The sequence below is a fragment of the Echinops telfairi genome, unplaced genomic scaffold, assembly GCF_000313985.2.
Source record: "Echinops telfairi isolate 266 unplaced genomic scaffold, ASM31398v2 ScPeMD7_70;HRSCAF=299, whole genome shotgun sequence".
In the NCBI taxonomy this organism is placed as follows: Eukaryota; Metazoa; Chordata; class Mammalia; order Afrosoricida; family Tenrecidae; genus Echinops; species Echinops telfairi.
Window position 1 is genome coordinate 893,156 of NW_022103968.1, and position 22,588 is coordinate 915,743.

Here is a 22,588-nt window from a genome sequence, read left to right on the forward strand (position 1 = left end):
GTGAAGCTTATGTACCCAGTAGGGACCCCTCCCCACCTGTCCCAGGTGCCTTTGGGGAGCAGAAGTAGCCATGGACACAGCCAGGGCTGCCACCAGCTGAGCACTTTTACCTGAGGACAGGTGACAGGTGAGACCCTCTGGGTAGCAGGCAGACCAGGGCTCTCCCAGACTGGTGTGTTAACCTGGGCAGGGGCTGTCGGTTGATGGGATCCTTCCGAGCCAGGCACTCATGGGTACAAGGCTGAGCAGCACCCATTTGTTGGGTGGGGAGGGGGCTTCTCAGCAAGTCCTAAGCAATGAATACCTTTCACCAGGTGAAGCAGCAACTTGGGGAGGTGGCGGGTGGAAGCTGGATGAGGGCATCCCCGTGCCAGATCCTGACATCCCAAGCCCAAGCCTGCAGCTCCTGCCATTCCAGGGGTACAGAGGCAAACAGTGGGGGCCACCAGACCCCAACCCGCCCCCAACCCCCATCTCTGTGATCCCCACATGATGTGAGCTGTTTAAGAGTGAACTTGGAACCACTGTCAAGGCCCGCCATTGTCAGGGTAGCCCGTGGTAGCCTCCATGTTACCTCCTGGGCACCTCTGAATGCCAGACCAGGGCACCACCTGTAGGTTTTCTACTCCTGGTCTTCTAGGATAAATGCCAGGCTTTTCCTCTGAGGTACACCTGTGCTACCCACCTTTCTGTTTGTGTCGGGCCTTTCTGACTGGGTCGAGGATGAAGCTCACCTGGTCAGCAGGGCTGTCCTGGACCCCAGGGAGCTGACTGTGGGTCACCCAGGCTGAATCCAGAGAAGGGCTTGGGGGGGTCCCTGTCTGGCAGTGGAGAAGGGGTGGGCATGGCCCCAGAGATGCACATACAAAGTCCCTAGCTCCTCCAGGCTGCCCAATGCTTGGCCTAGTCTGGAGTCACTTTTCTAGCAGTGAGACCTCCCCACCCCTCCCACAGTGACCAGGTTGGCTTTTCTAGTTGTAAGACTCGCCCCGGCCCCCGCCCCCCCCAGCAGTGACCAGGGCAGGCTGTTAGATGGGATCAGTGGACAGGGCAGAAAAGCCAGTAACGAGTTGTTCACAGTATCCTCTCTCCTTTAATGAAGCTCAAATCCTTCACCTCCTAGAGGAACGCACCCATCAGTCTTTTTAAACACAACACGCTGAGTGCACAGAATCGTGATATCAAACCCCAATATCCTCCCCACTACACACAGCCGACACCCCAAGAAAGAAGATGAGAAGGCTTGCCCACTCCTGCTGGGAGCCGGCCGCTAGTCAAAGGCCACTGCAGCGTTGGCGTCTGAGAACATTCCAGATGCTTAGTATTTTGTGTTAAAAAATATATTTTGTGGTTGTGCTGTGGACGGTGGAAGGGGCGGGTTCCCAGTGAGCGTGGGGAAAGCATGGTCCCGGCTCAGGCGCTGCCTGGGTTTCGTCACTTCCTCCTGGAGCTGTGTGGCCTTGGGACGGGAAAGCTGGGTTAGAAGACAGACTGGCCAGCGGGCATCTGCCCAGCGGACAACTATGCTGCGGGGGTGGGGGTGAGTGGCAGTGCTAGCTCAGGCCCATCGGGACCCCTGGGGCCCACAGACTCAGGCCAGACACATGGGGACCCAGAAACGACATGCACGGTGCCAGGGCAAATGCCCACCCTGCTGGGGTGCCTGGGCCTGGAAAGCCCACCATCCTGCCAGACCCTCAGCCGCCGCCTTTCGCAGGACACAGCCAGGAAAGCAAGTGAAGGCACTCCAAGCTGAACCCCACCCCCAGCCAAAGCCCAGACCAACAACCGGCCATAGCCAGGCACTGAGGTCTCAGATAGGAGGGCATGGCCCCCGCCCCAGGGTGGAGCCCTGTCCTCACTCTCCCCGTTCTAGCCCCCACCCCCATCCCCACCGCTCCCGCTGCTGGGGCTCACATGCATCCCTGGCAGCCCTTGGTGTACACATACAGTTCCAGCAGGAGAGACCACTTCCCAAGCCTGAGACCGCCACCCCACTTCTCCCCATGCAGACGGGGCTCCTTGTGGGGTCAGCGGCCTCCGTGTCCTGTTACTTCACTGCTGTGAAGCCCTCCCAGGGAGTGAGCCCTGCTCATCCCACCTGGCTGAGCCCCAGGACTACTGTGTGTGTCCCCTGGGAGACCATGGAAAACCCCATCACTGCCCATGGCCTGGAGTGCCAGCTCCTTTGCCTAGAATTCTCCACACCCCCTTTTGGGTCTGCTTTGCTGAGCAGATGCATTCCACACAGACGTCAGGAAACCTCTCACAGTGCCTCGTGGGCCTGGGGAGAACACCAGTCTCACTCTGAGGCCTTCATGGAAATGGCTCATCCCTCTGTGCCGGGTGGAGATGCTATGTCAACTGGACACTTGGCAAGAGCGGGGATCCAGCCTGTCAAGCAGATCCAATCACAGCCTGATGAGCCCTGTTTGGGGCGTGGCCTTCTCCGCTGGGAGCTGCCGCAGCCCGGCCATGTTTCCCGTGGACTTGGATCCACAAGACTGCACCAGCCGGCCTGTGACCTCCCTGCATCCCGCATCACTGGCTGTGTGCGTCTGAAGAGGGACTTATGGACTAGTGTCAAACTTAAGGACTTGCGTTGCGCTGGCCTAGGGCATTTTCTTGATATGCAATTACTTCTTGATGTAAAGTTTTTCCCTACACATATACCAGTGTCACTAGATTTGTTTCTCTGGATAACCCGGTCTAGCTCCCATTCAGCCTCAAGGCCAGGCAGCACCCCTACGCTTCCCTAGGGGCTTCAGCATGGCTCCTGCCTTCCCACCCCTTTAGCTGCCACCCAGGAATGTGGCTCCACCGCTGCTGCCTGGCCCCGGGGCACCTTCTCCCAGAGTCCCCTCAGACCACTGCCCTGCTTCAGGACGCTGAGTCCAGGCTGGCCACTTCTGGGTCCTCCAGTTCTCTGCATTCACCCCTCACTCCCCAACCCCGGAACAGCTCCCCCGCTGGGCATGAGGGGCCTGGTTAGGGAGGGCTGGCTGTGCAAGCCCCCCTAAGCCCCAGGTGGGCAGTGGTGAGAGCCCATGACCAGGGAAGTGGTGTGCACTGAGCACAGGGTGCAGGGAGGGGGTGTGGACTCACATGAGCAGAAACACCCCCCACCACCACCACCACCCAGGGCTGTGGCCTCAGGCCCCATTTGCCAGAACACAGGCCACCCAGGCTGCAGGCCCCACTCACCACCTCCAGGTCCTGAGAGGCCGCCCCCCCACAGTGCTTTCTCCTCTCTTGGATCTGCCGGATGTGTTGCCGAACCTCCTGCTCCAAATGTTCCTCCCAGGGGGCTCTGCGGGCCAGGCAGAGGGACAGGGTTACCGGTGATCTGGTCAGGTAAGTTCCCATCCGAGCAGCATGGCAGAGCAGCCTGGGGTGATGCTAGGCCACCCCTGGGTCTCCCGGGATGCTGGGGGACACCGAACCCCACCCGTCCAGGGGCAGGCCCTGGGCCTTCCAGGACCTGGGACAGTGGAAACAGGGCCCACGTGTGTCGACAGCAGACTAGGAGTTGGGGTGGCCCAGCTCTCACCCACACGTCCACCTCACAGCAGGCTCAGGTGGCATGCTGGACTGGCCCACCTCCTTCACCTCGGGGTGCCCCCGGACGGGGTGACTGAGGGGTCACCCCCAGGCTCTGGCTCTCTGGGACCCAGGGAGGCAACTCAGCAGCCTGCTGGCCATAGCTCATAGCCCAGTCCTCCCTGCTGTAGTGACCAGGCTCCCAGACCCCCGAAAAGTCCCCTCTGCCAGGGTCTGTGGTCCTGTGCTGAGGAAGCCCCCAGCCTCACTTGGTGGCCACCCAGCCCTCGTTCTTGGCTCTTTTCTCCACTAGTGCTTCCTACTCTACAGCCTTTCAGATGCCAGACCCACGGGTGAGCCCACACCGGGCACTGGTATAGGTGGGGCAGCCCTGTCTTGCAAACAGTGGTGCCTCGGGGCAGTATGGGCAGACATCTGTGCCCAACTCAGCACCCAGAGTTCCAGGCCAGAGGACACGGGGTCCACCTGGTGGGCTGAGGCTCTGTAACCAGTGACTGTCACCCTGTCCCTGCCTGGACACCCACTCCACGGAGGACCAGGTCCACCCCACACCATGCTACATGGAGGTCCAAGTCATCCGGTCACCCCCACCCCTGGTGGGCACTGTCCTGGCCGACCTGGAGGAGTCACAGGGCCGTCTGGGGGACCGACCTGGGTGCTCTGCTTGCTGGTGGCGGCTTCTCTTGGTTGGACTTTGCCTTCCTGGTGGGGTTTGTGGGGGGCTTCTCACTGCCCATCAGCTCGGTGGCTAAGGGGGCCCTTGACGCAACCTGGGAAGGCGTGACGAGATGTTCCACACTGGAGGGCACATGCCACCCAAGCGCCTCAGAGGACAGCACCACAGGCCTGCCTGGCTCCAGGGCTCACCCCTCGGGACAATGGGTGCACAGCTCCCCTGGGTCCTGTGGAAACCACAGAGACCAAGTCAAGGGTCCTCACGGAGCCCCCCTCCCTTCACAGAGGGGTCTAGTCATCTCTGGGACCCTCAGGAACAAAATGGTGGGGAGCGGGGTGCGGAGTTGAGCCCCACAGCAGGACAGCCTGCCGGTCTGAGGTCTAGACCTTTGACTGAGACCCATGAGAAGGTGAACCTGCAGGGAACTTAGGGGCCCAGTTTGGGGTTGTTTTGGATAAAGACCATTGTCCGAGTATGTGAAAGCTGCTTTGCCCCTGCCAACTGCCCACTGTGCCGCTGCTAACAACAGGCCACGCCGCCGCCACCAACTGCTCACTGCACCCCCAACTACCCATAGTGCCCCGCCAATTGCTCTGTGTCCTGGCCAACTGCCCACAGCTGTGTAGGCCTGACCCCAGGGTTTGCTGAAGAGCAGATAGCAAGTGTGACTACATCAACAGCCACTCTGGGTCCAAGTGTTTCTTCAGGGGCGTCTCCGAGCCCTTGGTGTGGGAGTCCGGCCGAGGCGGTGTGCGAGGGGCTGGGGCTGGGGAGGCCGCTGCAGCCGCTGACCTCTGAGCTTGGTTTGGGAGAGCACAGCCAACACTTTTACAGCAGCGCGGCAGGCGCAGCGGGTGGCCCTGCAGGGGCAGGCAGCCAGGTCTTTCCTCCGAGGCTCGCCAGTGGAGACCGGCCTGGCTGGCGGCTGAGCCCTCACTGTGCCCCGCGCTGTGCCAGCCCTGCTGCCGGGTCAGCCCTGACTCCCGGCGTCCCGTGCACCCCTGCCTGCAGCGTGGGGTGAGGTCTGTAGCAGGGCCACTGGCCGGTTGTCAGAGACGGACACCCCCCTCCCTGGCCTTTCTGTGTCACCCTTCACAGGTGGTGGCCGTGCACGAGGGGTCTCTCTCCAGGAGAGATCTTACCTCTGAACCAACAGGGCCCACCTGACATGACACTCAGAAGGTGCTCACAGAAGTAGGGGTGGGGTGGGACACTCACCCACCTTTCCCAGAAGCGTGTGAGGGGGCCAGGGCAGGGCTGCCTGGCAGCCAGCAAACCTGCCCCTCGGGGGCTCTGGATGGTCCCAGCGGGAAGATGGGGAAGGCCCTGGGCCAGGAGAGGAGCCCTGGTGTTGGAGTAGTTACCTGTTGGGCTGCTGCCTACAAGGCTGGCAGTTCAAGACCACCAACCACCCCTCAGGAGAAAGATGAGGCTTTCTACTCCTGTGAAGACTCACTGTCTGGGAAACCCTGCCCTGTACCAGAGCTCTGAGTCAGTATCGACTCCGTGGCGGGAAGGTCGGAGTCGGAGAGCCAGAGGTTGAAGCCGTTGTACGGGACCCTGCTCTGCAGAGCTTCAAGGCCGTGGCCATGCTGGACGAGAGCACTAGGCGCCCTGGGCCCTGGGCCTCTCATCCAAGGCTGAGCATTGGGAAAGGACCCTCCCGGGGAGCCAGAGAGGACCAGGAAGGGCTGGCCCTGCTGGCTGGTTGGGGTGTTGAGGCCTCAGGAAGGTAGGTGTTCCCTGATACAGGGTACACAAGACACCCCCCCAAGGGGGCACACACAAGACACATTCTGGACACACGCTGCTCCCCATGTGCGTCAGTGGAGCCATGCCGCCCCCATGTGTCTTCCTGTGGAACTGCAGGGCAGCTCCATGGAGCCCTGGGGCAGACTATGCCCCAGTTCACGCCCCTTTCCACCTGGTAGTGCGGTGGGTAAAGTGCTCAGCTGTTAACAGATAGGGTGGTGGTTCGAACTCGCAAGTTGCTCTGTGGGGGAAAGAGTGTCTGTTCCGTCGAAGACGGCAGGCTGGAAGCCCCAAGGAGCCGTCCTCTGCTGCCCTGACGCAGTGCTGCCTGCGTCCGCCCACCGGAGTCTTTTCTTGGGCTCCACACTCAGTGCTGAGCACCTGAGATGGCCCTTCCTCTCCGTAAGACAGGCTTCCAGAATGTCCAGAGGGGTACCTCTTTCAAGTTTAAATTGGTATTTCCCCAAAACGCTGACAGTGAGCGGCCTGCCCAGCAGAATGGACTCTCATTTGTCAGCCTCGGTGGGGACCGGCTGGTGACCCCTCAGGAACTGCCCCCCCAGGAGCTGACCACCCACCCCCAAAAGATGACCGCCCCCCCAGCAGCCAAGCCCCCAGGGCTAATCCCCCAGGGGGTAACTCTCCTAGGAGCTGACCTCCCCAATGAGGCGACCCCCTCAGGAGCTAGCCTCCCAAGAGCTGACCCCCTCAGGACTGAGTCCGGCAGGAGCAGGCCCCAGGAGGAGCCCCTCTTCGATCTCTCCGTCTGCAAACATTTCCACACACCGTCTGCCCACGTTCCTGTGAATTCTGACTTTACAGTCAGCTCTGAAGCCCTGGGACCGGACTCTCTGTCTCCCAGACGTTTCCCCCTGTCTCTGACTGGAGCATTGTGGGGGTTTGGGCACAGGAAGCATCTCCGGGTCATGAAGTGAGAGTTCCAGAGCTTCTGGGGATGACATGCGTCTGCACATTCTGGGACTTTCTTCAAACCCACACTGCCTGCTTGGCTGGTGTCTCCCACCTGTCCTTCCAAGTCTGCACCCCAGGGGACCATGTTATCCCATACCACTGACCGGGGTCCCAACCAGGTGAGGGCTGAGGGAAATGGGCTTCATGTAAGAATGCGGCCCTGCCCCTTTGGGGGCCGGGGGCTGGGGCGGAGGGGGGTCCACGTGAGTGTCCCACACACTAGGGGTTGGATTAAGGGCATGTGGGTCAGACAAGCAGAGTCGTGCCGTGGGCAGGAGCTGAGGTGCAGCAGCTGTCAGTCTGGGTGCCCGCTGGGCTTGGGGGACTGCCACAGCCCACATCACCCCTCCCACTCCTAAGCCGCCCTTTCCCTGCCCCTCCCTTGGGGCCTGCATCTGCATTATCTTTCAAAACACACAAGGGCCACAGACAGCAGCATGCCTGTGCCCAGGCTGGCGTGGCCTGAGCCCCCTCCTACCAGGTTCCTGGGCGGCGGGGGCAGCGGCAGGAGTCGGCTGAGCCCCTGCTTGTTCTTCTTCAGGCGCCACGTCTGTTCCCTCCACTCCCGTAGGATCTGCCTCTCTCTGGGGGAACACGGCGGCCTTGGTTGCTGTGTGTCAGGCTGCAGGGTGGAGGGAGCTTGTCCCTAGTCCCCGATGCAGCCCCTGAGTGGTAGCGCTGGGGAGACCCCACAGGCCTGGGGGGTGGGGGTAAGGGGGCATCTTTTCTCCTCTGCCTGCTCCCTGTGGCAGCCAGGCCCTCCTTCAAGCCAGGGACCCTTCCAGGGAAGAGCAAGGCGGGGGCTGTGTGCTCAGCTCCTGCGTCCCTTACCCCTGCTCCTGCCACTGCACCTTTGGGCTCTAGGACACCCGAGCTGGCCTCACCAACGAGGCCCTAAGGGGCCGGGTGGGCTGTCCAGTCTCCAAATGTGGGGGTAGCCAGCACTGCCCACCTCCCTGGGGCACAGTGTGCAGAGGCAGACCCAGGCTCCCCCCAGCAAGGCCAGCAGCCTCACGAAACCCCTGCCTGAGTGATGTCAAGGTTGACTCAGTGACCCCCAAGTCCAGCAAGGCCCCGCCACCCACTTCTGTGGCCGCAGCTGTGGGTCAGGGGCTGTACGTGGGCCCTGCCTCAGTGACCCTGTGCCCAACAGCACCACCGGGCCGATGCCCTCCTCACACCTGCCCCTGGGCTGGGCCATCTTGTCGACGGTCTTCCCTTTGCTGCTGCCCCTCTGCTTCGCCAAGCATGACGGCCTTCCCCAAGGACTGGTCTCTCCTGACAACATGTCCCAAGTTCACGCGCGAGACAAAGTCTCGCCACCCTGGCCTCTGCAGAGCACCCTGGCTATCCTTCCTCCAGGGCAGCTGTTGGTTCCTCTGGTGTCCACGGCTCCGTGACTTCCTCACCAGCACTGCCGTTCAACAGCATCTTCCTTTCCTGCCGGTCTCCGCCCACCACCCTCAAGCCTGGGGTGAGGTCTGCACTCATTCTTGTCAGCCGGTGACCAGGGAGGCCCACGGCCTTTCTCTCTCAGCTCCCCCTGGGCATCTGCTTGTGTGGGTCCCACGCCCCCTTCCATGCTCAGTGCGTGCACCAGTGAGGCTGCCTGAGTCCCGGGCCCTAGGCCGAGCGGGCATCTCCTGCCGTGTCCAGCTGACCAGACAGCTGCAGCCAAGGGGCCCTTCCTGAGATGAGAGGCAGCATGTGGGGGTCTGCGGAGGGTTAAGGTGCCCAGCCCACGTCTGAGGGGCTGGGACTGGGAGGGGAGGATGAAGGAGGCAGGGCGCCAAGGGAAGGGCTTGGCTAGCTCTAGGTGACCTTCCCAGGGGGTCCATGATGTCCCAATATGCCCACTGCAATCTCTGATAGCACCAGGGACTCCCCACTGGCCGAAGCCCACCAGGAGCTGTGGGGCACCCAGACGCGGTGGCCATGGTCAGAGCTGTCCAGCCTCTGGGGACCCAGGAGGGTTGGTTGTGCTGGGGGGTGGGGTGCAAAAAGGAGGTGTAAGGATGGGTTTGAGGCATAGACGTCAACCAGGGGTGGGGACAGTGTTAGCAGGGCCACATCAACACCAGACACCCTCACGGTGACAGAGGGGCAGCAGGGAATGGGACAGAGGTCAGCGGGCCAGGATGGGACCCAAAGGGTGGGGGTTGGGGGGGGGCTTGGTCTTCAGGAGAAATAGTCTCAGGACTCCCTGCCCGGTGCCCACCTGCCATCCTCACCAAGTTCCCACTTGCGTGCCCTCGCTCACCTTTTCCGCTGTTCCATCAGCATCTGCTTCTCCCTCAGCTCTCTGAGTGCGGCCACGCGGCCCTCCTCCACCCTCTTGGCCGGGAGGGCTGTTCCTGACGACGAGAGCTCCGGCAGGGTGCTCTTGAAGGGGAATGTCCACCTTCTGAAGTGAGGGGACAGGTCACGGGCGGGGCCCTGATTTCAGGAAACCTTACTAGGATCTGCCCCCCGAATACCCCACTGAGAGCACCCCCAAGATCCAGGACCCGGGGACACAGCCCAGGCAGGGGTTCTCGCTCTGAGCCCCTCCCCTTCCCAATTCCGACTTCAGGATCGTGCCCTCTGGTGCTGCTCTCACCAGCTCCCCACATCCCAGGTCCCTCAGCTATGCCGGCTCTTAGCCGGGCTCCTGGTTTAGCTGCCAGTCCTCAGAACTCTCTCTCCAGGGAATTTTTTAAAACCTTGTGGCCATGTGTATTCTGCCTCTGCCCTGGGAGACCGCAGCCATTCCCCGAACCACAGACACACACAGACACACAGATCACACAGACACACACAGAACACAGACACACACAGACACACAGATCACATACAGAACAGACACACAGAACACAACACATACAAACACACACACACAGACACACAGATCACATACAGAACAGACACACACAGAACACAACGCATACAAACACACACACACAGGACACACACAGATCACACAGACACAGACCCAGATTTAAACACACACACAGACCACAGATGGACACACAGGTGCACTCTGACATGTGTTGCACAGCCCCGTCTCTAGGCCAATTTCCCAGGCAGGACAGGCCTGTGTCCTCCTGTCACCCATCATAAAAGACAGCAAAGCCACGCTGCCTGGTGACTGTTTTCTGAGACAACTAGCAAGACTTCTGGCAGCCTGCGCGTCTGAGACTACCGGAGTGCGAGCCGGGCCCCGGGCTGCTCTTTCCGCCTGGTCCTGAGCACGGCCCTGAGGCTGGGTGGCAGCTGGACGGACAGCAGCTGGTGGCCCAATGTCTCGGCCCTCTCGTTCTCCACGATCTCCTGCCTCAGTTTCCAGAAGCGCCGGATCTCCGCCTTGCTTGGCCACTCCTCCAGAGAGGCACCGGCCTTGGGGGGTCCGGTTCTGCGCAGCTTTTCCGTGGGCGGGAAGGGCTCGGCCTTCGCTCTAAGCGGGAGCTCCTCAGGATCCGGAGCCAAGCAGGGAGGCTTGCAAGTACCTGTCGCCTTCTCTGGGAAGAGAAGACGCGATGTGAGGCGTCCGCTGCCTGGCTCGTCGTCCTGCAAGGACAGTGGGCAGGGCCCGCGTGGCACTGCTCCCAGCCGGCACAGGTGGGACAGGGGCCCCCGGTGAAGGGAGTTGGGGGCAGGCGTGGATGACAAGCGCTCGGCCTCCTGTTGGGCGTGTTCCGCTGTGGGGCACCCATAGGACAAGCCTGCGGCATGACCCCAGCCCAGCCCTTCCCTACTTTTATTTCCAGCCCACCGTGAGCCCCGCCCCGCTCAGCAATGCTGTTCAAACAGGCTAGCACCATCCCAGGGCAGGGCCCACCGCTGGCTTGGTGGCCATCCCCCCACCATTTCCTCGCAGCCTCGACCACATCCCCTTCCGGGTCTGGAGACGATCAGCGGCACCAAGAGTCTCCCCAGGTCTCCCCAGACCAAGCGGCCGGCTGGCCGGCCGCCTCACTTAGTGAAGAAATCGGAGCCCAAGGAGGCCACAGGAGCCGGCCAGCAGCACCCCTGCTCTCCCCCAACTGGCCTGGGCTCCCTCTCCCGCCGCAGCAGAGACGTGGACCTGGCGCCCTGCGAGTCCCACCGAGAGGCCGTGCGCAGCCTTAACGGCACAGCCTTCCCTCCCCACAGACTGGCCATTAATCATCACCCCACAGACCTCTGGAGGTGGCTTCTCTGGTCTCGGCGGCACAGACCCGCAGGAAGGTCAGAATAGCTGCCAGTCCCCTCTGCACAATGCGCTGAGGCGGGAATTCCAGAGGGCAGTGCCTCAGGTTCAGCGCCTTCAGGGTGCACACGGTCCCTGCGGGGGGGGACGGGGTCAGTCAGCAAGGAGAGCAGCAGCAGAGCAATGACGTCAGTGGCTGCTTGGAAATCCTACAGGGAATATGGGGTGTGACGGAGACGTGCTCCTACAGTGGGGGGGGGGTCCCCAAATGCAGCTGAGACTCTGGAGACCCAGGCCGGCCCAGTTGCCAAAAGGCTCTCTTCAAGCACCCGCACCAACAGACAGGCCTCAGGGAAAAGTCAGATCGCAACGGTGCTGTCAGTTACGATGCAAAATGCCACCTTTGTCTAAAACTGATTGTCGGGATGATTGTACAGCTCTTCTCAATATGACTGAACTATTTACTATTAAACTATTAAAATACAGTCGTTGTATTCTAATGACTGAACCAAACTATTAACTCTTTTTAACTATGACTAAATGATATGTGAATTATATGCCAATAAAACTGTTAAAAAATAAATAAAACGTCACATTTCCAAGAACAAAACTATGAAACAAACAAGGAAAATGAAATTACGACGTAACAGAGGTCAGCCATGGGCCGGAACACGGGCAGTGCACCCTTTTGCACAGCAGCTCAGTCTTGCTCACGCATTTTGACTCCCACAGGAGAAGCCAACAGTGCCCCGCTCAAAGATGGCGGCTGGTCACGCCTTCACACACGTTCAAAATGGGGCTCGCCCGCCAGCTTTGAGTGGGGCGCAGCTGCCTATTTCCCGTTGTTAAAGGCTACAGAGTGGGCGCTGGCTGATAGCGACTGATCACTTGATTGTAGTATGCATAACAGATCAAAGCGCTGCTTGGTCTAGCGCTGTCCCCACTTGCCATCTCTGAACCCGCCGCTGGGACCACTGTGTCCATCCATCCCATTGGGCTCCTCCTCCCTCTTTTCTCGGACCCTCTGTTCCACCCCCTCCCCAAGTATGATGCCCTTCTCCCGGCACTGGCCCCCAGTGGGTATGGATGGCAGAGTCCTGACATCCTCGCTGCTAAGGGGCATTCGGGTGTCCGACTGCAAACATCAGATGTACTTGTTTGTGCTTCTCCCGGTCCATGGGATGCTCGGTGTTCTTTGCCAGCCCCATTCAAAGGCCAGCCCCGTGGACGTCCTTACTCATTCCCAGGGTCTGCGTGCGGATGAAGTGACCTGGAAGTGACCAGCGCCTTTCATCTTCAATATTGAAACAGAGGCCTTTGGCAGCAGGTTTGTCCACTAAGGGGCAGCATCTGATTTCCTGGCTGCTGCATCATTGTTTGCTGATAGTGGACCCAAGTAAAATACAAGTCCCTGACAACTTAAATGTTTTCTCTTGCATCGCAAGGTTGCCGTGGGCAGATTCCATGGGAGCACAAGTTGGTGTTCTGGATTCTCATGCTTCAGGTTGTCCATAATTTTGTTGGAAGTTTTGTGAATGGGATGGGGGTTTCGTATGAGACAGTTTTTTTATCCCACCACTTAAATTAAAGAGCGTCTCCAACCTCCCCGTGGCTTGCCTGGTTTCCCACCCCCTTTCCCCATTCACCCTTTGTGGGATATTATCTTTCCCTTCACCCACGTGAACACCAGACTACCCTCCAGCCTGTTGCTTCCCCTCCCCCCCACTCGCCTACAATGCACATGGGTCTGGACATATCAGCTCATGTTATGTTCTGGGTCTAAAGGGTCTACACACCAAGTAACACTATTGCTGGTGGGACTTGTTTGAGGAGGTGGCACACGGGTTTCCACACCTCTCGCCACCCAGTTCAGATTTTGCTTTCTGCTATTTTGAACTCTGCTCTCAATGCTGCAGTGAGGCGGCACCTCATCAATGCTTTGACTGGGATCTCTGATGGCTAGTGACCTCAGGCATTGCTTCATGGTCGGTGGCGACCTGAGTGTCCTCTTTGGTAAACTCTTTGTCCATGTCCTCGGCCTACTTTGTAATTGGGTGATTTGGCCTTTTCTTGTTGAGGTGTTTAAGTTTTCTCTAGATCAGAGACTTGTTCCTTGTGTCCAGGATGCCATTGTCAAAACTGTCCCAGTTTGTGGGTGCTCTTTGGGTTCTTTCAGTAAAATCTTTGGCTGCACAGAAGTTTCTTATTTCATGAGCCCCAGTCATCTTTCTGTCTGGTGCTGTGTGCACGTGTTTCATGAGGCTTGATAGTGTGTTTGTTTGTGCCCTGTATTAGGACCCAAAGGGTCCCTACTTTTCCACGGATGATCTTTACAGTTCAAGAGTTAATAAAACAGATTGGGATAACAGTTGTATGAGCCCCAAATAAAATGATTTTTTTAAAAGAAAAAAACACACAAAAAAACCCAAAAACACACACACACACAAAAAAAGAGTTAATAAAACAGTTCGGCTCCAATCCCTCAAGTTGGTTTTTGTACTTGGAGTGGGTATGGGTTCCGCTTCGTTCTGCAAACGGAGATCCAATTTTGCCAGCACCATTTGCTGACGAGACCAGCTCATCCTCTGTTAATGTGTTTTGGTCCTTTGGTTTTAAAAACACCAAATTCGTTATCTGCAGGAGGATGGGTTTATTTCTGGGTTCTCTACTCTGTTCCGTTGGTCTGTCATTGCACCAATGACTGCTTAGTAGGTTTTGTGAATGAAAGTGGGGTCTCCTACCTGTTGTTGGTCCTTAGTAATGGTTATCCAGTCTCTTATGATCCAGGCAAATGCCTTTGCAAAGTCAATGAAACACAGACAAGAGCTTTCTGCTGTTCTGTGCTTTTAGCTTAGACCCATCTGACATCAGCAATAACACCCCTCGCTCCAACATCGCCTGGTGGTTGAATCTGCCTTGGGGTTCTGACCAGTTCCTGGTCAATGTACTGCAGAAACCATTTCTGAATTATCTTCAGAAAATTTTGACTTGCGTGTGGTATTAATTTGGGATGACTTTTGTATCCTGTTGGCTTACCTTTCATTGGGATAGGCACAGGATGGCTCTCTCCTCCTGGTCAGCCAGGTAGCTACTGCCCACATTTCATAGACGAGTGAGTGCTTCCAGCCAGCACTGCACTGGTTTGTTCAAACTTCTCAATTCTCCCCAGAGCCTTCAGTGCAGTTTATAGACATCTCCCGTCAACACCACTGCTTCTAAATCATATGCTACCTTCTGAAACGGTTGAACATCACAGTTACTTTGTGTATTACCTCCCTTATGCCTCCACCCCTTAGTCAGTCAATACTTTGCTCTTGGGGTCCTTCAGTGTTCCCGCTAGAGACCTGAATTCCCCTCTGACTCCTCAATGGGAGGAATGCTGAGTGCACGTCCCTGTTGGTCTTCTGCCTTGAGGTCTTTGCATTTCCTTGTGAAGCTTGGTCTCCTTCAGCCACTCTCTGAAACTTCAGCTTTTACTCCATCATTCTGGCTTTAGCTACTCTATGATCAAGAAAAGTTTCAGAGTCTCTTCTAACATCTATCTTGGTCTTTTCTTTCTTTCTTGCCTTTTCAATGTCTAATATCATCCCATAATGCACCTGTTTTTCGGACTTTGGTATTCACCGCACCAAATCTACTGCAATGGTCTCTAAATTCAAGTGGGATACAACTCAAGGTCTTACTTCGACTCTCAAGAGCTCATGTGATTTTCTTCAGCTTCCCCTTAGAGTTGCCTATGAGCCACAGATGGTGTGTTTCCCACTTGAGCCTGGACTTGTTCTGACTGGTGATCTTGAACTTCTCCATGGCTTCTTCCCACAGATGAAGTTGATTCCGTTCTTGTATATTCCACCTGGTGAGGGCAGTACCTTAAAGATCCTTAATCAGCCCCTGAGTTCCCGGGACCCCTCCAAAGCGGTGGAGACAGCACTGAAAGGGCAATCGCACATCTGTGGCTTTCAGAGAGAAATGATCTAGACTGCGGGCTGGCTAGTGGTCAGGAGAGAACCAGGCAATACGCTTTCTGGAAGGAACAGTCCTGGGGTAAGACCAAATATCAAACAGGGTCCTCAGACTTGATGTCATCAAAGAAGTCACAATTTGATGGAGTTCCTTTGTAGATCTAGCTGTTGCCCAGGGCGTTGTTGACAGCAATTGAGCAATCAACTGACAGTTTATGAACTTGTACTGCAGGGGAGGAGGAGGGGAAGAGAAGAGAGAGCCTCACCGATGGCACTTTCTCCTCAGGTGAGCCAGGACACCCAAAGGGAAGGGTGCTAAGAGGCGGGCATGGGGTGGGGAAGACTTCACTGATAGACTCCAGGCAGACACTGAACAATAAACAAGTAACAGCAAGCCCCTGGGGGGGGTGGGGGAGAGGGCAGGACCAGAGCTGCTGGAAGATGCCGTCTGAAATGTCCAGTCCCAACAAAACATGAAAGGCATGTAAAGAGATGGATCAGTGTAGCCCAGGTACCAGAGGAAAAGGGATACAGGGAGAACTGCGTGTGAGAGCGAGCAGATGCCAACTTTCACAGGAAGAGCTTCACAACAGCCATTAGAGTCTGTTCGCGGAACTAAAGGGTGCCACGCTGAGCCAAGGGTGGCAATGCCACATCGAATAAAGCAAATCAGTGAAATGTGCCGCCGCCCCAGGTTGGCTCTGGCTCACGGTGGCCTGACGGGACAGCACAGAACTGCTTCGGAGGGTCTCGGTGGCCGTGAACGTTTTCGGAAGCAGACTGCCTCATCTTTCTCTGCAGAGGGACAGGTGAGTTCAAACTGCCAACCTTTCGATTGGCATCCCCAATGCTTAACCCACTGCAGCACCAGGGCTTCTTCAGCAAAGAGGAGGAGATGTGAAAAAGAACACCTGGAATTCTGGAGTTAAAAAGTATTAAAATAAAATAAAAAATCCACTGGAAGGGCTCAACAGATTTGAACTGATAGAATCGTTCAACAAACTTGAAGATAGGATAGAAATAACATAAGCAGAAATATATATAGAGAAAACTAGCAAACGTAATACAGAAATATTACATATTGTGACCTAGCAGGATTTATCCCCGTAATACAACTTATGGGTTCATGTGAGCCTATAAAGGTATGGGCAGTAAAATATTTTCCTAAGCTGTCTTTTGGGTCAAGGATTTTTTTTATTTAAAAAAAATCATTTTATTGGGGGCTCGTACAATGCTTCTCATAATCCATCCATACATCCATTGTGTCAAGCACATTTGCACATTTATTGCCATCATCATTCTCAAAACATTTGCTTTCTACTTGAGCCCTTGGTATCAGCTCATTTTTCCCCTCATTACCCACTACCCTCTCCCTCATGAACCCTTGATAATTTATAAATTATTATTTTGTCATATCTTACACTATCCGACGTCTCCCTTCACCCACTTTCTGTTGTCTGCCCCCGAGAGAGGAGGTTATATGTAGATCCTTGTAATTGGTTCCCCCTGTCTATCTGACCTTCACTCCACCCTCCCAGGATCGCCATTCTCGCCACTGGTCCTGAGGGATTTATGTCCTGGATTCCCTGTGTTTCCAGTTCCTATCTGTACCAGTATACATCCTCTGGTCTAGCTGGATTTGTAAGGTAGAATTGGGATCGTGATAGTGGGGGGTGGGAAGCATTTAGGAACTAGAGGAAAGTTGTATGTTTCAGCATTGCTACGCTGCACCCTGACTGGCTCATCTCCTTCCCCGCGACCCTTCTGTAAGGGGATGTCCAGTTGCCCACAGATGGGCTTTGGGTCCCCAATCTGCACTCCCCCTCATTCACAATGATTTGATTTTTTTTCCCCCTGGATGCCTGATACCTGATCCCTTTGACACCTTGTGATCACACAGGCTTGTGTGTTTCCTCCATGTGGACGTTGTTGCTTCTTAGCTAGATGGCAGCTTGTTTATCTGGGTCAAGGATTTATAGTCTTCCTTTAACCTGTTGTCATCAAGTGGATTTTAGTTCATAGTGACCACTTATTATGCCAGACTTCTACATGTTGATATACTTTATAAAAAGACATGAATGGCCCCTGGGAGCTGTGCTATCCTACCTCCCAGGAGAACAGAATCAGAAGTGGTTTTACAAGTCACTTGGCTAGCACTTCTGTTTCATGCCTGGTATTTCTATTGCAGGCTCCAGAAACTTCAAAAGGTATCATTTAAAAGCCATCTTTTATTTTATTGTTGCAATACTTACCCAGCTCCACAGGTAACATTTTTATAGGATTCCGCTCTAAAAGTAAAGTTTTCAAGTGCCTTTAAAACAAAACAAAATAAAACAAAACTGTAATGTAGAAAGCCGAAGATTAAATGACCATCTTTAAAATACACCATGCAAAAAAATCAGTAAAATGTACCATGATGAGTCTCTTCATTTTTCTCTTTAAAGGGGCAGCTTTGTGGGGGAGTCCATGCACTTTAACACAGACAGACACACTTACACAGTGTAGGTGAAGACAAACACAGGCTGTGCAGGACGGCCGATCTGAGACAAGCTTTCTCAACCCCAGCACTACTGACCTTTAGGGGGCTGTCCCTTAGGGGATCCTTGCATGTTCAGAAGCCCCTTCCCCAGCCTGCACTCCTCCAGCCAGGAGTGCCTCCGCAGACATGACAACGGCAGGCGCTCCCACAACTGGACACCCGTCTCCTGGATGTCAAACTGCCCCTGGCTGAGGACACTGCTGTGGGCTTCGCTACCGTGCAGTGGATACCGGTGTGTTTTGAGGAATTCCCATTCTCAAAGGTCCTCTGGGCAAGTTTTCTGCGGGCTAGAACGTAGGGAGACTCCCACTGTACCCTGCCCTGTTTGTCCCTTAACTGCCCATGTGCTGCGCACTCCGAGCAGTCTCAAAGTCGGGGGACCTATGTTAAGGTGGGGTTTCCTCCAAGTACAGTGTGTGACTGCAGAGCCTGCTGACACCCAGGAACTGAGGTTCTGCAGGTGCCATCGCGAGGCCCTGCCTCGACGTGTCTGTCGGCATCTCATCCTTATGGCTTTGTCTGGCGTTCATCCTTCACGTAAAGATGAGCTCAAGTGCACCTGTCCTGAGGAGCCTGCTTCTCACTCCACCCCTCCCAGCCCAGCCTCTAGCTGTGTAGTCCCAGCATGACCCTACAGGTGATGTGTGTGTGTGTGTGCATCTTCACATCCCATTAAAAATGGAAAGTTCTCGAAGACAGAGGCTATATATTTAGCTTCTTTTAAAGAGAAAGCGTGAGAGCAGGTGGGTGGGAAGAAGGCACACTGACCAGCTATTAACACCCTAATATGTAGGGGCCTTTTCACCTGACTTATACAGCAAATTGTTCTTGAATACATTTTCAGTGATAGGTTCATCCCTTAAAAATGATCAGTAATTCTAAGTTTACCTCTGGTCATTTCGCTTGACTTTCGACTGACAGACCCACGAACAGGTAAGTATTTGTGTGCTGTGTGCATTTGCAGAGCTGTGTCGCGGGAACTGGGCCAGCTTCTCCAAGGAGGCGTTTCTTCTCGCCTCCCTCGGAGCCCTCGCTCACCACCACCCCTCAGACACGGAGAGGGGTGACAGCAAGACTGCCATTGTCTTAATTGTAATTTTTGAAAAGATTAGGGCTTTTAATAAGCCCATAATTACTTAAAATTCTTAATTAATATGTTTCAGCTCTTCCGCAAGCTGATCTAATGTAATGATAGAACGGGTTACAAATTGCAAGCAAAATTATATCTTAAAACCCCATTACACAGCTGGCTTTGACTGGCAGAGTCAGAATTCCCGAATTTGAGAACGTTCTTATTTTAGGAAAACTCGTGGTACTGGTGGGACGATGCTGTCGTTTATTTTTACCCTCCAAGTGGCAGCTCCCTTCAGGACTGAGCGCCAAGTCACAGGGGCTCCGTGTGAAGACCTGGGCCTTCTCCAGGAGACCCTGATCTCGGGGTCAGAAGGCCGGAGAGGCCACTCAGGCTAAGCTGTGAGCGACAGGGTGGTCCCAAGACAGGGCAGCTCAGTCCCCTCTGGTCAGTCAGGGCTCAACAAGTGCTGGAGCTCAAGACCCCGTCCTCGTGGTCACATCTGGACACTCAGGGACAAAACGCAGGGCAGGCGACCTGCTCTGTTGCCTGAGGATACCAGACCTTGGTGCTTCAGAAGTAAGGGGCCGCCCATACACACCTCTCTTCCTGTTGTGGCCCACAGCCCCCTGTCCTCCCCCAGAGAGTGGCTAGCCTTCCTTGCCAACAGCCACTCTCCTGACGTCACATCTCGTTCAAAGGAAGACCTGTCCTCGTGGGCCGCCTCCTCCTTACCCCCCACCTTGTTCCAGTCATTCACACGGGTCACATGGCTGACCCCACACCTGACCAGCCCATTCCCCCAAGGGGCCTGTAGGCTTTTCCTCTGCCCGGAAGGCATTCCTGGGACTCTTCACTTCCTCCTCCTTCCATCCAAGTCCTTGGCCAAGGATACCTAGTAGAGAGGTCTTCCTGACCCCTGACCTCCACCTGCCACTGGTGGTGGCATCCATCACTGCAGACTCACTGGGCATATATGTCTGTCACCTGCTCTGCTGGGACAGTGCCAGCACCCTGCAGGACCTCAGCAACACTGGTGTCCAACAGTTGTCACCTTAGCAATGCCCCAATGGCACTAACGGGGCTGCCTCTGTCGGCACCAGGGGTGATTGAGCCCAGGAGATGGGGAGGTGCATCATGAAGTCCACTCCTAAGGTGTGAGAAGACGGACAAGGTGGGGGAGTGGGACAGGACAGGGTCCTCAGGGGAAGAGGCTGCTTACTACAGCTGCTCACCACATCACTCCTGGGGGGCTGGGCAACCGCAGAGTGCACAGAGAGGCGGGCAGCCTTGGAGGCCAGCACCTACTACACTGGGCACAACACTTCCCTCCAGCATGACTGCCTGGCCTCAGACAGAACCGATCAGGCCATGGCTGCTGGCCAGGGCCTGTGAGGGGTGGAAGGGGCTGGAGAATGTTTTGAATGTTCTGGAACGGGGAGAGAGTGAGTTCATGGGGCGAATACTCCAGAGTCATTTCTGGATGTCACCTGCCCCCTGAGTATGTCCCTGACACTGCAGAGCTGTCCCCCTCTACCTCACTCCCCCGAGCATGCCCCCAGGGGACTGCTGGCCACCTCTTAGCTGCCTTTGGTTTCTCTCCTGAAGTCAGATTCCAGCCTGAACAGACTCAGCTTTGTGTTGTACAGACAGCCACTCTCTGCATTTTCAGCTGAAGCGTGTGCCCTTAGGAATGCTGGGAATTGCGGCCAGAAAGCTTACTTGTGAGATCCGATCCCCGCAGGGAGCACTTGGATCCGGTTGAACCTGAGATCCAGCCACGTCAGCTCGGGCAGTAACTGGAAGAAGTCTTTAGGGATCGTGCAGAGAGAATTTTTCTGAAGATACAGTTGCTTACGGGAGAAAGAAAGGTCAGTCAGGGGGTGCTGGTGAACCCACTCAGACCCCCTGCATGGCAAACGGACAGAGGCCGAAAGCACTCCCTCAGGCCACAGCAACTGGCCACGTGAGTGGGCTGAGGGCGGGAGGGATGTGTCTGGGCCACAGTCCACAGGTTCCAACCCTTTTCCTCCCAGATACCTGGCCCCTGACCTAATCCCACAGCTCCTGGAATTTCCAGCATCTTGGTCCCAGGGGGATGCCAATACGGGAAAGGCTGCGGCGGCGGGCAGGGTGCCCACTGGCCCACGTACCTTCAGCTGGGGCATTTGGAAGACTTCTCTGAAGCGGTGGAAGCCAGTCTGGCTCAAGTCTAACACAGGCAAGCGGGAGACGTCGCCCAGCCCCTCATTGGCAGCCATGGGCGGCTCCTCGGCAGCAGGGGCAGGCCGGGCCCTTCCTTCACTGGGACCATCATCATCTTCTTCCTCGGTGGGGGTGGCGGCGTCAGCAGCTGTGGGCACTCGGTGAGTGCAGCTCCCCTCCATCTGTCCACCAGGAGGAAGGGGCGCTCCTGCCACTCAGGGTCATCCTCCCTGGTCTGTGGTCACCTGGGGACGGGCAGCAGGGTAACGCAGACATTCACAGTGGCACAAGGCAGGCACTTGCAGGCTGTGAGCCAACAGCTGATCAAGCTCTCTTTGTAGAGAACCAAGTCACCCATCTGAACGTGAGTGAACTTTGTGGGAAACAGCCACCTGAGGAAGTGCCAATCAAAGTCCTTCTCCTGTTGTCATGAGATTCCCACACTTGCACTTCCAGGCCCTCAGAGCGCCAAGGTGCACTCTGGGAAGGGGGCTTGGGTGGGGCATAGAGATGCCTCTATGGGATGCGTGGGGCTGGGGGCTCACCCTCGTGCCCTCTGAGGTCCAGGAGCACGCTGCTGGGGAAACCTACTGGTTCAATGAGAACTCTGGATCTAGGTCGTTCACCACATCTGCCCACCACCCATTCTGGGGCTTCGGCGGGCTGCCAGCTCCCTGGGTCGAGGCCTGCTTCCACTCCGAGGCCACCAGGGTGTGTCCTGCACGTGGCTGCGTCCTTACTAGACCAGGGCCGCCGGCTCGTGTGGGCGCGTTAAGAAAAGGGAGTGGGATTCCGCGGGCTCTGAATCCCCCACATGGAGTCCGGGTAGGCATCATCAGTCAGTTGGGGGCGGGGTGAGGCAACACTGGACCCTGTGGTCTGGGTGAAGCCAGGTCTGAGCAGAGGCCTGCGGGGCGCGTGGCCAGGATTCCTAGCTTGGGAATCCTAGGCGGGGAGGGGAGGGTTACAACTTCCCCACCCTCTCAGCGGAGAGGAGAACGTGCTCTGGGCCTCAGACTGACGGGCTCCCAGCTCAGTTTCCCTTCCGGCCCGGCTGGCTGGGTGGGACTGGACGCTGAAGGGACGGCAAAAGGGTGCCGCGGTCTCCTCGGGGACCACCACACCCCATCCCGCCCCCGCCTCGGTCTCCGCCTCCAGTCGCCAGCGCCCCGAGACCCGCTGATCTCCCCGCCCCGGCGCCCCCGGTCCGGTCCCGGTCTCCCCCGCCTCACCTGCGGCGCCAGGGCCCCACTAGCCAGCTCTTCAGCGAGGTCTGGCCCTGGAACGGTGGGACCCAACCCAGAAGGCCGCGGACGCCGGCGGTCGCCATGGAGACGCGTCTCTGTACGGAGGCCCGCGGGCGCCAGACCGCACGCGGTGGTGCGCGTGCGCACGGCGGCTCCCGCGGCCGGCTCTTCCGGGTTCGCGAGCGCCCAGCCTGGCTCCGGGGAGCCTTGGCCACGGACCTGCGGCCACTCCACCCGGCAGCTGATGACGCAGAGCGAGCGAGGGACGGAGACCTGCGGACTCCGGTCGGGGCAAGGGGAGCCCTCTGAGGAGGCTGAATGGCTGAGACCCGGAGTCGAAGGAGCCCTGACATGAGCAGAGGAGCATCCTAGCCCGAGGGGGTCGTGTGTGGATCCCCGGTGTCCACCCCCCGCCCCTCCCGCCCACACACACA

General features: G+C 56.8%; 1 protein-coding gene across 5 annotated transcripts in view; it reads right to left on the reverse strand.

Moving 5' to 3' along the window:
• LRRC27 (leucine rich repeat containing 27) overlaps positions 1-22,200 on the reverse strand; it is a 28,877-nt gene extending 6,677 nt beyond the window's left edge. Inside the window, exons 1-11 of one of the 5 annotated variants that reach the window (XM_045291653.1) lie at positions 22,140-22,200; positions 20,856-21,152; positions 20,425-20,555; positions 17,344-17,402; positions 11,121-11,264; positions 10,143-10,458; positions 9,222-9,365; positions 7,440-7,545; positions 4,213-4,331; positions 3,205-3,310; positions 1,093-1,459 (exon numbers count right to left, since the gene is read on the reverse strand). In XM_045291653.1, the coding sequence (XP_045147588.1) occupies positions 1,319-1,459; positions 3,205-3,310; positions 4,213-4,331; positions 7,440-7,545; positions 9,222-9,365; positions 10,143-10,458; positions 11,121-11,264; positions 17,344-17,402; positions 20,425-20,555; positions 20,856-21,089 (1,500 nt within the window). In that variant the 5' untranslated portion in view covers positions 21,090-21,152; positions 22,140-22,200 and the 3' untranslated portion in view covers positions 1,093-1,318. Of the gene's footprint in view, positions 1-1,092; positions 1,460-3,204; positions 3,311-4,212; positions 4,332-7,439; positions 7,546-9,221; positions 9,366-10,142; positions 10,459-11,120; positions 11,265-17,343; positions 17,403-20,424; positions 20,556-20,855; positions 21,198-22,139 lie in introns of those variants that run through there. The other 4 variants (XM_045291656.1, XM_045291657.1, XM_045291654.1 and 1 more) reach the window with 4 other exon arrangements.
• Between the last annotated feature and the right edge of the window lie 388 nt (positions 22,201-22,588).